The 16122-nt window shown below is 48.6% G+C and overlaps 1 protein-coding gene across 18 annotated transcripts in view; it reads right to left on the reverse strand.

The window, feature by feature from the left end:
- The window catches only part of epb41l2 (erythrocyte membrane protein band 4.1 like 2), a 68923-nt gene that overhangs the window by 13817 nt on the left and 38984 nt on the right, over window positions 1–16122 (reverse strand). For 10 of the 18 annotated variants that reach the window (XM_064340075.1, XM_064340081.1, XM_064340072.1 and 7 more), the window contains exons 6-14: window positions 15265–15340; window positions 13459–13677; window positions 12850–12937; window positions 10122–10274; window positions 9741–9838; window positions 7419–7591; window positions 3953–4062; window positions 937–996; window positions 783–812 (exon numbers count right to left, since the gene is read on the reverse strand). In XM_064340075.1, the coding sequence (XP_064196145.1) occupies window positions 783–812; window positions 937–996; window positions 3953–4062; window positions 7419–7591; window positions 9741–9838; window positions 10122–10274; window positions 12850–12937; window positions 13459–13677; window positions 15265–15340 (1007 nt within the window). Of the gene's footprint in view, window positions 1–782; window positions 813–936; window positions 997–1150; window positions 2551–3952; window positions 4063–7418; window positions 7592–9740; window positions 9839–10121; window positions 10275–12849; window positions 12938–13458; window positions 13678–15264; window positions 15341–16122 lie in introns of those variants that run through there. The other 8 variants (XM_064340083.1, XM_064340082.1, XM_064340077.1 and 5 more) reach the window with 3 other exon arrangements.

The raw sequence follows: 16122 nt of genomic DNA on the forward strand, positions 1-16122 counted from the left end.
CACGGAGGCGTCTTGTGACAGCGGCACACGAGGCGGAGGCCTGGTTGTCAGGACAACGCTGGCCTTCTCCGCAGCATCCCAATCACAATCCAAACCAACATACCGCACATTCAGAGGAAGGGTGAACATTACATTTGAGGAATTTTGCTCTCAGCCAAAATGACTTGCACAGCTTACATGATTTCACACACCACCAATTTATGTAGCTGAATATTTACAGTTTGTGATCTGCAAGCCTAGTCCCCCAATTATTATGTTACACACAGACTTTCCACTGGTTCCTGATTACAATCAACATTTTAGGACATAAAGTTATAGCAGATGGTGGTGTGTGTGATGGTTATGTTTATGCGGCTGGATACCATCCAAGAGATTCCAATTAAACCCCCTTCACTGCGGTATGACAGCACAGCCCCACCCACTTTAGCTCACAATTCTGTGATTATGTGTCTGCCGCACGTGCACACGGCTGTGTCCGTTTGGGTCCTTAGCTTGCGACGGGAGTGACCCGTTGCCCCGACAGCTCATGAATATGCAGCAGGCGTTGCTTGGGTGGAGTGTGATTGGGTAGCTATGGCACATTTTTTGTACGTCCTTATCAAACGAGACGCCTTTGCAAACCACAACATCGAAAGGACACCCAATGCAAAAACCATATTCCCAAGCAAATTAAAATATAAAAAACAACCAAAACACACACGCAAACACACAAAAGAATCAGCCAAAAAATGTGCACGCCCACATATTCTACAGACAAGCGAATGATCGAGCAACCAATCGACCTTCTGCTGAAGTGAGTCCCCTCTGTCCGTCTGCCAGAGCCCCAGGAAGGGAAAAAAGGACAGGTTAGTCGAGAGTGGGCACTGCCCGCTGTACCCCTGTGATTTTAACAAGCGGAAGTGTAAAAGCAGAAAAGCTGGCAGTGCCCTCACAGACCTCGACGAGCTCAGCCTCTGTGGCGACGCCCGCCGTGCCATCGCTGGGCTCCTCCTCCACCTGCGTTTTCGTAGAAATGGGTGAAGAAGCGTTTTTTGTTTTTTTTTTTGGGCGGAGGGGAAGGAGAAGGGGGGTGGGAATGGATGATGGGAAGGCTTCCTTCCCGGCGGCATCGCGGACTGTGCGATGTAATGGAAGGGTGCGAGCTCGGTGCCACGCTTGCCGGGCAGCCGGGCGGTGGCAGGGCGCGAGAGGGCGAGACTGTGGGCATGCTGGTCTCAGAGCACTGGCAGTCTGGTCACTTTTCTGTGTATTTTCACTGACTGAAACATCGCTTGTTATTTTGTCTGTACAAATTACCTGAAGCAGGCTCTACTTTTAAAGCACAAATCGGGGCCAGCGTGACACTACGATTAGATAATAAGGTAAATTATACACGCAATTTGCCACAATGAACACCATATCTAGGAGGGGCAGAAGAGATACGTCTCAAAACAATTACAAGCATTACAAAGCATTAGCAGGAGTGCTAAGAGCACAATCACTTCTTTGCGAAACAAATATTCAAATTGGGTAAGAGGTGACTCAAAAGGCTCAATATGCAACAATACTCCTTTTAAGTCTCATAGATATCGGAATATTGATTACATTACTGACAGAGTTTATCCTTTATTGTAGAAAAAGTGAAAACATCTGCTTTTTAGACAAAACCCGAATCAGTTCTGACAGGCAGGAAATGACCTACAAGATAACTTCACGTCAAATAAGCCTCAAGCTTTTGAGGCTTGCACTCTCTTGGAAGGGCGGTTCTCTCGCTCTACACAGAAAATCTTGCCAAGTTTGGAGGAAAAGGAAATCTGAACATAACAGAAGGGCGACACAAGGAGGCGTGGGAGAGGCAGAAGGTGGCAGCGAGGGGGTGGGAGGGGTGGGGGGCGCTTAGGCGGCGGGGTCGCACAGCTCCTCCAGCGCCGTGGCCATGTCGGCGCGCGGGGGCACGGTCGGGGCGCGGCGGGAGGGCGCCTTGGGCTCCAGGTAGCAGAGCGTCAGGGCCAGGGGCAACGCCATGGCTAGGGAGGCGGGGAGCGACTGGGTGGCGGACAGCAGCACGGCGAACAGGAGCAGGAAGGAGGGGATGAGGGAGGGCGAGCTGAGGGGGAGGTACCGCTGCAGCTCGGCGGGGAGGAAGGAGGTGCAGTCCTCGGGCAGGCTGGGGAAGCAGATGTAGCCGTCCTCGTCCAGCAGCGAGGGGAGCCGCAGGCCCTTGCAAAAGCCCGAGAGGGAGAAGCCTGGCTTGGGCGGGGCCTCGGGGGGCGGGGGCTCCACCGGCGGCGCCGCCGCCTCTGTCGATTCGGAGGCGGGGCTGGGATCGAGGGGGGCGGGGGCCGGGGGGCCGCCCGGCGGTTCGGGCTCGGGAGCCGCTAAGCTCTCGCCATGCTCCGCGCAGCCGGAGTTAAAAATACCGGGATAGTCTCCGTCGAGTTGGCCTGTCCAGGACAGGGGGTCGTCCTCCGAGATGTCGGACAGGACGTCCAGCTCGGAGATGGTGTCCAGGTTGAGGGGGAGGGACGAGATGGAGGAGCAGGAGGGTGACAGTGGGAACATGAAGATAGACTGCGGAGGGTGACACGCCCCGTACCCAAATAAAGAGAATCCACGACAGAACACCCATGCGGGGAACAAAAGCAAAAAAAAAAAAAAACACACAAACAACCGTAACAAAAAAATGTGCATGACAAATTAAAGAGAGCAGAGAAAGAGTGCGCGGGGAAAGAGAAAGGAGAGAGAAACACACCATTAGTCAGTGAAACGGCCTCAGGTCAGGAGTGTAGAAGCAGAAACGGGATTGTGACCAAACAGAGGGCGGGGGTGTCCGACACAGCTGAGAGGAGGAAGGGGGTGGGGGGTGGGGGGGGGGGTAAGCATATTCTACAACGCCACGATTTCACAATCCTACAGCTGACATTATCAGTGGACAGACAGAGAGCAGGCAGAAGGGGGAGAGGGAGGAACAGGAAAGCTTTTGTGGTGGAGAACCAACAAGAGATTTTTTTTTTTTTTTTGAAACGACAATCAACTGAACGGTGTCGTGGTTCTTCTCAAATGATATCCATTTAACGGACTTGAACGGCTGAAACTGCCCCCCTTGTCTTCCCCGAACACGCTTTGTCCCAAACAAACCCCGTGAGAGACCCCCCTTCCTACCTTCTACTGAACATCTGCCGGACAAGAATGCGGTTATTCGGGCTAAATTGATACCGCAAAGACGCCGGGGTGAAAGGGCGGCTATCCAGGCTGGGTTTCTATTCGCGAGGCACAACTGAGACAGTGTCCGCGGTTGTGCCGGATTAACACTGACGGACGAGGCGTTGAATGCGTTCCCTCAGCGCAGGTTATATAATGCTCAATGCATTCTTTCATGGCCAACTGTAAGGATGAATGCATTCTTTGACGGCAACAAATGTCAACTCGGTGTCTGGAAGCCTCCTTAATTGAAGCAGCGCACAGTATAGATGGTTCTCAGTGACACTGTAAACCCTGATTCAGTTCAAACCTGACCCTTGCCCTGCTCCACAGACTATCACGTGAGAATCTGGGTTAGGGTAAGGGGGGGTAGGGTTTTTTTTTTTTTTTTTGAAAGACATTTCTTGGCAAAAAAACATAAACTTGAGAAACATTTGAATCAAGATAACAGTTTTTTGCATGAGATAACCACAGAAACACACAATAGTTCAGATCAGGTTAGGGACAGCTCCATAAAAGATACTGGGTTTACTGAAATGACTGAAACAAATTCCCAGTTTACTTCAGTAGAACAGTAAAAACATGATCACAGTCAATCTTCTGGCACTGTTAACGGTTATTATCAATGAGACCCGGCATCGGTTTCGTGCTAAAGAGCCAAAATGGACGTCCGGTCCCTGCTCAGGCCTGGGACATCAGCACCTATGGAAATGGGGCAGGTGAATGAGGAGAGGGGAGGAAGAGTGGCCGGGTTTCGCCCGCTGCCTCTCACCTTTGAGTCGGAGGGGAGCTCCAGGGTGGGGTCCCGGCCGTTCTCCTTATCTCCGGCGGACAGGGAGGGGCCCAAGGAGTCTGCCTGGTCCGCCATGATGACCACGGGGGCTGGGGGGAGAATGGGAAACAGGTCAGAGGTCAGACTCCCAGCTTCAAAGCAGGACCAGAACCAACCTGAGGAAATCGACTCTGTGTCGCACACAACACCAGCAGTTACAAATCTAGGGGAAGCAAAGAACCTTCCCAGTTAAACCTTCTCGAATGTTACCCAAAATGTGACTCTGCAACTACGTGCCATTCTGATTTGACTTTCATTGTGATGAAATGGGTGTTCAGTTTTATATGACTGTGCCATGGACCCAAGCAGCAGAGTCACAAGGACCGCAGCAAGGGGTGACTGAGTTTTCATTATTGAACCCGTAAATTTGCAGTGAGCATTAAAGAATGGTTCTCCATCACAAAATTGGCTTTCACTCCTTTTCCTTGGAGATGGAAGAAATGGATCAAGGTCAATCACACCTGTGCTCACCGGATGTAATTTTAAAACTGGTGCTTCCGTCTTTGTAACTGAACCACACTAGGATTCTGTGTAAAGCCCCAAATGACCAGCAGAGAGCAATGCCGCACAGGCTATAAATCATGTCATTACAAGCAACACTATAATCCATTCTAATGTTCATTAACTTCATTACTTTTCCCCAAACCGAATTAGCAATTTTATCTTTTATAAATCATTTGGGTGGTGTTCATATCTCAAATATGCTCAACTAAAATGTATGAGTAAAAAAATTGATGAACAGCTTAACAGAATTACAAAACAATCCAGATCTAATCCAATCTACTTAAATTGCGACTGCATGGCCTTGGATAAGTGTGTGTGAAATGGAACGGTTCGGAACTCAAAGCTTCTAGTATGAGTCACTGAAGCCATTCAGCTTCCTGGGTACGAGCTTAACAAGACATGAAGAGCAGAAAATTTAAAGACACGGTCACAGATTCCTGGGGCTTATTTCCAGGGGGCTGGGCATGATCTCAGTGCTACAGTATCTGCGCAGAACCACCCTTGTTCCATGCAGACTGGATTCTGCTCTTGCTTGTGTCAGAGGACTGTACGGTACATCACTGCATAACGTTACACTGAGGTCACACACCTGCTGGGGCAGCACAACCCTGGGAGAGCAGTAATTCAAGACGGCTTGGAACGGGGAAGGGGGAAAAATAAGGGAATTTCACTGGCGAGGTGCACATCGTTTCATTTGCAGGGTTTTCTATGGGAGAGGCATAACTGTGTCAGCAGGCCTTTCTACAGTGCGTCCAGAGTCCTGGCTGCGCAGGTCAGCTTTTCCACCGGAATGTTCCACCGCTGGAACTGGAACTACACCTGAGGGCCTGGAGGTGAGGAGAGCACGCGGCTTTGCTCTGGCCGAGCGTTTCAAACTGCGCTGGGACAACGCGCGGGTGTGCGGAGGATCGGCTGGACCGCCGAGGAGGAAGAGGAGTAAAAAATCTGAGCTCTGTGCCAGGTTTGTCAGGGAGCCCGGGCTGGCCAGCCAGAAGGGAATGGCGCTTGAATAATGAACGGCGCAAAAGCACTCCGGGCGTTTGAATATTCCACCTTCATTAATGCGCCCCGCTCTCTCTGAGTGGGGTATGGGGAGAAAGCGGGCTGGTTTCCTGGCAACCGACCAAACGTCAGTTATATTTATAAGAACTCGCATGCTCATTGAGTCACATCAGAGATTGGACGCGGCGAAGAGAATGACGAATGCTCTACGCAGGTACCTACGTCTGGTGACCTAAAACCCCCCCATTCATCTGACTGCGTACACAATTCCTAATGTATACTACTCACTTTAATTCCCAAAGCAGTCACTGCAAATAAGAACAGAGACCTCGGCTGACCTTCCTGGTTCAAGAAAATGTAAAATACGAAGGAATCTAAAAACAAAAACAAAACTAAAACAATTTATGCTTGCTGAAAAGAGGTCTTCTGCAAGAGGTCTGATAGACTTTCCATTAGAGAGAGTCCCACACTACCCTTACAACTCATATCTTGTGTAAAAAGTCTACTTTAACTGTACAATCAGACTGACTGTGTGGATGCCCAGCTGTCTGAGATCTCTAAATCTAAAACAAGCTCTCAAAAAGAAAAGGCTCACTAATATTTGGCTGTGGATGTGAACATGAAATTGTAAACACAGTTAGCTCTGTAGATAGTGATCTGATTGTGTCACACACAGCTGAGATTGAGAGCTCTGTGGACTGCCAAATTATGTTGGGCTGCGCTGTTCATTCATAAATTGTGTTGTCATTTCATGTAACACTGTATCAAAGCGCATATTCAAGTCTGCCCATTGATTAATATTAGCAGAAGCAGTTAATAGAGTTCTATTACCAGAAAAAGAGCGGGTGAGGACAAATATAAGTTATAATATAAATAAGTATAGTTCACTCCTGTGGTTTGTTTAAAAATTTTTTTTAAATATACTAAACTTTGGAATTTGAGAAAATATATTCACCTCTAGGGACACAAATGTCTATAAATCAAGCAAATTGGCCAGAGGTTTTTTTTCCTTACTAAAAAAGCTTACACAGTCCACAGCCAGTTTAGTCATAAAGACAAGACTTTCCTTGGGCCGGAATTACCATACCAGAGAAAATGACACTGAAAATATTTCATGCCCACAGACTCACAGATATTACACAGGAAATGGATTCTGCTCCAAAAGCTTAAAGGTCTGTTGGACAAAGCAGTGAAATGAAAATGAAAATCCAGTCACCAAACCATTATAACTCGGTGACTAAATACATGGGACAACACGTTTCCAAAAACTGAGCACAGAACAATCTTTTTAACTTCAGGAACAGGCACGAATTGTGTTGAAGATACAGTCAATGGCAGGGACAAAAACCCACTGCCCTGTATGCCACAGACCGGCACGTTTAATCGGAGCAATAGCACAACACTTGAACAGTTCTTTGTGGTGCTGGCTGGAACGTCTTTTGCTCTGATCTCAGTGTCCTTGTGAGTTTCTAAAGCTTCTGGATACACTTTGATCCGGGAGTTAATGCTGCCTGTGATTATCAAATGGCTCCCCCAAGGTTTTAACAAAGAAACGCATGAATGAGACCAGCTAGAGGCACAATGGGAGCTGTTGACTGTGCAAAACAGGGACCGAGTCTGAAGCAGGAGTTCTGGAGTTCCCCACCCCAAAAAAGATTAACATAATGACATCTGAGAACAAGGAGTGGAGGGTTTTTAAAATGCACAACAAAGCAAATATAGCCTAAGGTGCCTCTAAATAAACACTGTTTGTGTTTAACAAACACAACTGGAACTGGATGCCTGAATGTGTGTGTGTGTGTGTTTTCAGTGAGTCCAGACATGTTTACGATAATTTAAGCACTCCACTGCTCTGCAGGTGACCGTGTCTGTGGTGTGACCTTTGACCGTTTTCACCAACCTCCATCTAGGCTCCGGGAGACCCTCTTGCTGGAGGTGCGCTCGAAGTAGGGGGCCGGCCTGTCGATGAGGGTGCTGGCCTGGCGCGTCTGCGCCTGGGTGCGCCCGCTGTAGCGGAACTTGGAGCCCAGGGTGAGGAACTTGGCTTTCGGGGGCTGCTCGGGGCTCATCAACCTTCGAAGAAGAGGAACGCGTGTTAGGCAAGCTGGCGTCCGGCTCGGTAAAGGGTGCTTCGCCACGGCGGGGATGACGGGACTTTCCAAGGTCCGCCTTGCCAAGGATGACGGGACTTTCGAAGGTCCGCCGTGCGATTAGCAACAGTGATTTGCGAGAGGAAGGCCCCGGGGGCCTCCATGGTGCTTTCCACAGAACCGGGGGAGTCAATGGGCTTGGATAAATACATTGCTCAGATTCAGAGAGTGACATCAGTATTGATCGTTTGTGCAAAGCACTGGCCTGGATGGGAAGACCGGGAACATCCGCTCACGCTCCAGGCACCGTGCGGACCGTAAAGTCCCGGGCGTGGTTGCTCTGTTAGCTCACCCCTTCGGTTCCCCAGACACAGGGAGCGCTGCCCGTAACAGCTGTGTTTGACAGGACGCATGTGATTGGCTTGAGTAAGTATAATCTCCCTTGGCAACCACACATGCTCCTGCAGCCCCAGGCCCGCCAACAGCTGCAGGTCCTGGAAAACGCGCCACCCGGGCATCCCCGGGGAACTGGGGTTAAGGGATTCCGAAGGCGGTTCCCCAAAAAGAAAAAAATAACAGAGAAACAGAACTAGTGAAAAAGATTGGGGAGAGTGGGGAGGCGTTGAGCAAGGCTCAGAGGCTTGGGCGTGTTACCCCTAAACAGGCAGCATTGGGAAACACAGATATGGCAGTCACAGTATCTACGCATCAAAGTGGAACCTCAGGGCTACAGCCCTTCTCTTTCCTACCTATCTAACATTGCACCTTAGCGGGTCTACTCTGAAAATGAAGGATGAGGGGGCGGACATGAATGTACAAGAACAACAACCAAAAAAAAAGAACAGAAGGGATTAAATTCAAATTTGCCGTTTTTATGAAGACAATCAAGTGCTGCTTTTACACACAAAGGCCGAAATGAGAGAAGGGACACCGAACAGGGCGGGGGGCTGTTGGCCATCGGTCCGATACAGTGATTTCACTTGTTTGAAGAGGCTGCCGCTCGCGTTCCTCGCCAAGCCAAGAGAAACAGAGAAACTAAATTCCCGGAGCATCTCTGTGCCAAATCTGGTTTCTATTTGGCCTGGGCCCGTCACTGTCAAACAATGTGTCACGCGACGAGAGATGCTCATTAGATTTGGTGTGTTTCGTGGCGGCTGTAGCTCCAGATTGATTTCATCACAAACTAAATGGCGATAACATTAGCTGGAGTAGGGCGTGTCTGCGAGGGTAACTGCCGTTCGGATGCGGATCATACCTAGCCTCTGAGTAACTGGCTGACTATCTGTAATGGGATAGTAAGCGTTTGCTCAGTGTTATAAGGCAATGCAGGCTCTTCGGTCTTCCACTGCTAAAGTGCAAAATCAATGGGACACGTTAGCATTCCATGACGGTGAGGGCTTTAGGCGCCTGAAAAGCTGCCTGAATAAATAAGCGAACAAAAGGGGTCTTCATGGAAGCCTGCTCCACTCGACTGTGCACTCATCTTTTCAGCAGACAGGAAGCATCCTGGGCACGTTGGCTTTGAAGAGGGGCCTAACTACGCATGGCGGCCAGGAGAACCTTCACAGCGGGGGCCCTGCTTTAACGCTTTAACGGTACTGCACTTGCTGAAGGCCCCATGGTCTCCTGCAAACGACCCCAGCTCAGCCCACTCAAATTCCAGCCACACTTTATTTCGCTCCACTGTATTAAGAGTTTGTCAGCACGGTCAGGCACAAGAGACTTCTTGTTCCTTTCGTTTTGTACGGCAAAAGCGTGAAAAACTGGAAAAAGGAAAACGGCTAAACTTCCTACTGCGCAAGCTTAACAGTGATAGATAAAGACTAACTATGTACTCAGCGACTTACTGCATGTTATTTCCACACCATCGAGTTACCATTACACGGTCATTATTATACAGACAGACTAAAGTCAAAACTGAGTCCGCAAATCCACTAGTAAACCTTGGCCTACATACATCTAAATTCCGCACAGCTGAGGTATTCTGCATCTTAGGCTGATGTCACTGGAACAGAATGCATAGGATGGAGGGATTTCAGGCCATATGGAAGCTCTGGAGTTGTGTTTCCAGGATACGGTTAAGCAGTGGGATCCCATTTCCCGTGGATGACGGACAGCGGTGTCCCCGTTACCTGAAAAAGGTGTGGTGCTCCACGCAGACCTTCCACACCTTCTTGGCGGCGCGGTGATTCGGCAGCTTGAAGCCGACGGTACTCTCGAACTGTTCCGTCTGGAAGGCATCAGAGGAGAGAGTTAAACGCACACACCGTTAAAATAAAGGAACTCTGGACTTTCAAGCCGTTTGCTTTTAATGGGCTCTGGGAATACCTAAATCTCAGAATTTCCAACTGCAGTACTGGTGAAGCACCAATTAGGCTGTTACTACGCCAGTGTCTCTTTACAATACCTAATGCACTGGGAGATTTGGCTGTTATACTCATAACAATGGTAATAAGAACGATAAAAGAAGAAACATGTTCATCTGCACTGTGGAGGCAGGCACGGTCGCTCACCTCTCCCGGCCTGATTTTGATGTAGAAGTTGCTGCGCTTGTAGGAGATTTTGAGGATTTTCGGCCACGCGAAGCGGTTTATTCGGAGTCGGTCTTTGTAGATCAGGAGTCCGTTGGCACACACCCCGAGCATGATGTCCACCCCCTCCGAGTCCTGGGGATACAAAGCACCGGTCAGCACAAAACAGCACGAACTGGTCAATAGAGTGATCGGTAAACATGCCTGCTCTACAGTCAAACATCATTCCAAGAAGAACCGCTAACAAGCCGCTCAATGGACTGGGCCAGATCTTACGCCTAGCTAGAATTACCGGCTAAATGGCGATGCGAGATTTCCCTAACCTTGTTTTTGTATGGCATCGTAAATGGCATTTTGAGCGCTGAGTGCGTATTGATCCCCGACTGTGAGGAGGAATCGATCGTGCTGATGGTCGGGAGGTGCTCGATAGAGGCCGCTGTCCGCCAAATGGAGGCTTTTAACAGTGTCCTGCGCTAACGAGGCATTGGCCCCCCTCTTCCAATGACGAGGGGACGCCGCGTACCGTGTCTGTCCTCCGTCTAGCACCCTGAGGGGATCTTTCTCTCAGGAACTGTCCGTCTCAAACAGATCTGGAGTGAAAGAACGGCGATCTTCGGCGGGTCACGGCGCCTGGGCCGACAGCGGGCGATGTTCCCGTACAGACGGCACGCGGAAGAACCGAGCGTGTGTTTGTACAGCTGAGGCAGTCGGTCGGGGCTCTTTTTTTCCAGAAGAGGTCCTCTGCTTTTGTTTGCCGCCGCTGTTCTTCCCTCGCAGTGCACCACATCAAAGGGGCCTCCCGGAGTCACGTTTTCTAAAGGGCCTTTTTTTTGGATTCCCACAAGCAGCTGATGTGTGGTGAGGGAAAACTTTTTTTGTTTTGTTTTTACAGGCTAGCTAAAATGCAAACAAACTGCGCCTTCAGCACATACCAAGCCCCATAAATCTATTGCCGAAGTCACATTTAGATATTAAAGACTCTCTGCAGTAGAGAGAGTACCCAAAAACAGCACCATACATTCCAAGAAATCCTAACTGTGATACGATACACATTCTGACCAACAAAAACTACATCAGCAGGGGTGAGTAACTCCAATCCAGGAGGGCCTCAATATGGGCAGGCCCTCTGATATTGGCCCTTGAACACTCGAGTTGTGCACCCCTGCACTTGAGAGCAGCCAGTGCCAGTCTTCGTAAACACACTAGACATTTATGCACATGCCCCATGAATGTCAGGTTATAACGTCCTTTTGGCAGTTTAATGTGGAAGTGGGATCCTGGAGTTGATGTGTGAGTGCTGGTACTTTTTGGGGATGATACCAAAAGCCAATTAAAATTAGACTTGAGGCTTCTTTTATTGGCCGCTCTGACCTCTTCCAGGAAGGCTATCCTGAAGGGCTCGGAGGAGATCACTGTTAATTTAAAAGCTGTTTGTTTACACTGTCCTCCTGATATGTTAGCTCTGGAGAGGTCAACAGTGAGGTTGTTTTCATTTGGTTTTGGCTTCTTGGCTCCCATGGCTGTCAGTGCTGTCCCTTCAAGTGCCTTAGGTCTAACTTAGAACTGCATTAGTAGCTGCCTGGTTGACATGTTCAGGTTTTTGAATGTGGTGAAAGGGGGGGGGTGATGACCAAGGCTTGGTTTTTGCATTTTCCAGAAGGCAAATTTTGCAATCAATTTGACCACTTGCCAAGGGGATAAGGTGCGCACACAAAATTGATGGTTCATTGGCCGCCCCAGTCACTTTGTAATGTCAAACCAAAGCCATTAAAAACATTATATACCTTTCTATATGTATGTTCTACAGTCTATATGTAGATGTTACAACCTTGCCACATGGCGACAGATGTGGCGTTTCACTGCTTAGCAATGTCTATGAGTAAGCACTACCAACACAGTCATTTTACTGCTGTGAACAGAATCACTAATATTATGAGATCCTCCTTGGTTTTATTTTGATTTATAAGGTTTCAAAATACTGTTGTCATCATTTCCTAGTTAGAGCATAGTGTGCATAAGCACTATTTAATGACGAGTTTAATGGGAAATTACATCTGGCCCACTGGGAAATTAAACTTGGAAAGTAAACATTTTGGTTTTATTTTCATTATAATGGAAGAAAATTATAACAAACAAATTACTCATGAGATTCGTTCAAACTCAATTTTTGAAAAAAGTGACAGCCCAGCTCCCGTGAAAGAACATCTTGTGAGAAACATCTGATTAGCATATTGTTATCCTCATCTTCCATTGTAGTGATTCAGGAAAATAGCAGCACACCAGACAAAAAAAGCACAGGGCTCTTAAAAGGAAAAAAAAAAGCGGTGATTTGATTGGCTACGATTGAATCCACCTGAAACACACCCTCGCTTTAATCTGTACTACTCAGGTCACGGAAACACCAACATTCGCAAGCCGCACCCAGTGCGCCCACATCCTGCACCACTGTCTGTGCCCATGCGCCGTGCAACACCGATTCCGGGAAACAGAGCTCTATGAGTTCATCACCGAGAGCTGTGGGCGTGCATCATTTCCTTTCAACCACTGATGTCTGCGGTCATCGACTGTCCAACAAATACAATTAATGGCCTGGTATAAGGCATACTCCCAGTCAGACAGACAGACCGGACTGTTGCGGTCCGGTGGGAGGGAGGAAGCGGCTGTATCCTGCAGGCCAGGGCAGCCTTTGGGGGGGGGAGGGCAAAAGTACCTTGGCATGGTGGAGATCCACTCCGTACATTGACAGCTTCTTGGCGTTTTCTAAGAACTGGGCATCTGCCTGAGCTGGAGTCAGTCCCCTGCAGCCAGACAAATAGGAGGACAATACTGCAGATTAGCATACCAGCAGCAGGGCTACAACGGGCCTCCTGACTGGAGCTGCAAACACTTCACTTGGATGTACCAACAGAGGAATGTTAAGTACGGCGCTGAGAAAGGTTTCACCTCAAACCTCAAAATAGAGTGCTGAATGGACATTACTTGAGTTCGTTCTGACATGCCAGGCTCGCCAAGCTGTCTTTTTCAGTGGACCACAAAGGACATAAGTGGTTGACTTTATAGTGCAATCATCAACAATTTTAATGAGTCTACCTTAATTATCATTTGTGACATGGTCCTTAATTATGATGAGTTCAATAAGTATATAAAATTTAATGACATATCAAAGAAAAATGATGATAAAGCAGGTTTCAGCTAGACCAGAACGATACTGAAACTTAATCTGGCCTCCTCTAGAAAACCCCCAAACCGACCCCTGCCCCCGTCTCCCCTCCCTGGGCCTCTGTGTCTGGGCCAGACGCACCCCCGCCACCGGCCTGACCTGTGAGTTTTGTGCAGCTCCACCACCTTCTCCTCCATCTCCTTGGTCTGCGAGGGCGCGAACTGGAAGTCGCTGACGTAGTCGAGGCGGTGCTCGTCGGGGTCGTGGTCGCCCAGCTCCGCCTGCAGGGCGTAGGAGCCCAGCAGGGCGTGGGTGACGAAGGAGCAGGGCAGCCGCCCCGAGACGATGTCCTGGCGGAGCTGAAGGCACAGGAGGTATCTGGGGGGATGGGGAGTGGGGGTGGAGGGTGAGTAGAGAGAATCATGACCCAATGATTGGCCGCCTCATCTTCTGCACTATAAAATAAAAAACACACTTTCGACACAGATGTGCGTGGGCGTATTTTTCTGTGCATAAATCTGCAGATTACCCAGATAGCAGTCACACGACAGGAAACGGCGCCCGTGACCTCTGACCTTGACCGTCCGCTCAGGAGGCTTTATGAGACACGGGCGGCTTTAAGCGCCATTTTGAACCTTTACGAGCGGGGTCAGAGCCGATGGCTTGGTCGCTCTGCGATGGATGGGCATGCTTTCCCCTGCCCCGCACGCCGTGGGGAGAGGAGAGGTAGGCCAACCGGGGGGAACACATGGCCAATGAGCCCCCAATGCAAGCAGCATCCCTCACCTCTCCCAACATTGTGCAAACAATATGGAGAAGGGGATATTTGCACCGTTCTTCACAACAAACCTTAGTTAAGTTTGTTGTAGATTTAAATCACATTTTTGTAATACAATGACTTTATAGGAATACTATGCAGAATTTCTTAGCCTTGCTGAGGTTCTATGTTTACAATCAAATATGTCTCCTTCTCAGTCTTCAACCCTGTCCACTCATCCACAGTACCCGACTTCGACCATCTAGCTACCGAAGTGAGCTAGCTGGATAGCTAAAGATAACGTTACTTTCAGTTCCAACAGAAAACAAGTCAACACTGCATTCCTTTTCATCCCATTGGCAAACTTCAGCTGACTCCACCGAGAAAAAGCAATTCCAAGGTTAACTCCACTTCTTGAACGAGCCATGTCAGCTTGACTATTACAAAATGAGTATTGTATCTTATTGAACCTGTTTTGTAGTTGTCCGTGACCATGAAATGCACTTTTGCACATCGCTTTGGATAAAAGCGTCTGTCAAATAAATGTAATGTAATGTAAAGCTTGCCTTTTTGCTTCGCTGTATCTGGGCTTCTTTGCCTCCGTTATTGCAACAGCTAGCTGGCTAGCAACAAACACTGAAATCTGATCCCAAACCACAGGCTGTGTAGCCACACCCACCCTTCCCCACTCATAAAACAGCACCATGCCCAAAAACATCCCAAACACATTTTAAAACAAATACAGGTACAGGCACACACATTAGGCAAAAAAGTACAGAAGTGCAAAAGTTCATTTTGCACACGCTTTCTTAAAAACCAATGTGCATCTAAAGCCCTGGAAAACAAAATTTTCCACATTGCAAGTTCAGATGTTAGGCATCGCAGTTTTAAAGCCAGGGTCCCATTTTTCCATGCCATTCATCCATTTCATCACATACTTCTGACTAAGTACAATTCCAGAGTTCACAATGCACATATTTCTCCCTGCACGCCCTCAATACCCACGGGCCATCTGCAAGAATATATGCATTCCTTCTTTGCCTGACTCGCTGATCATTTTATCCATTTATGAGAGACGTAAAGCCAAACATTTTAATTTAAACCCTGAGGAGTTCAGTGGACAGATGTTGTGTGTGTGTGTGTGTGTGTGTGTGTGGTGTGTGTGTGTGTGTGCGTGTACGTGTCTTCCTTCATCATGTGCACAGTACCTGGTAATATCTTCAGTCAGCTGGGAGGGATCAGGAGGGTAGAATTTTACATTGAATGCAAACTGCCATGGAGAGTCTGTAGGGAGAGAGAGAAGGTATGGTGGAACAGTTAACCTGAGATTGCGTGTGCCATACAGATGCTAATGCTCGCTGTATTCTCCAGTGCTCCATCCTGGTTTACAGTAGGGGAGAGGAGACCCCTGTGGACTGTATATCTGTCTAGCAGCCATGTTCGTGGAGGGGAAGCGGACATTTAATGTCACTGAAGAGGCGAAAAAAACCAGGGCACAGTGAAAGCCTCTTTAAAGCCAGATGTGCAGAGAGTAAACAGTCTGCTAAGAGAGGAGCCATCTCTGCAGCTGTGCACATCCACCGTCACAAGAGAGGGAGGGGAGGGGGCGAGAGAGGAAATGGAGAGAGAGGGAGAGAGATGGAGGGGGAGAGAAAGAGAGAGAGTGGGGGAGGAGGGGCACGGAGAAAGGGGTTAGAGAAGAGGGCGGGGTGTGTGGAGACAGTGGAGAAGGAGAAAAACAGACAAGGATAAGCATGTAGATGCAGAGAGAGAGCGAGAGAGAGAATGAGGAGAGCGGAAGTGAGGGAAGACAGTGAAAGTGAGTGAGAGAGTGAGAAAGAGAGAGGAGAATGAGTCAGGGAGATAGAGGGGCACAATGGGAGAAAAGGAAAGAAGGAGAGAAAACATGCCAGGAGGATGTAGCAGCTGCAAGCAATTATATAGCAGCCTGAAGCCATGAGAAGGCTACTTTGAAGACATGCTTTGCTCAGCCTGTAAAAACTTTGTGCCTCAACTAAGATGGTTTGAGATGCAATGGAACCCGATATCAGAGAAATTGGCCACTT

Source organism: Anguilla rostrata, chromosome 6 (assembly GCF_018555375.3).
Source record: "Anguilla rostrata isolate EN2019 chromosome 6, ASM1855537v3, whole genome shotgun sequence".
Classification (NCBI taxonomy): domain Eukaryota; kingdom Metazoa; phylum Chordata; class Actinopteri; order Anguilliformes; family Anguillidae; genus Anguilla; species Anguilla rostrata.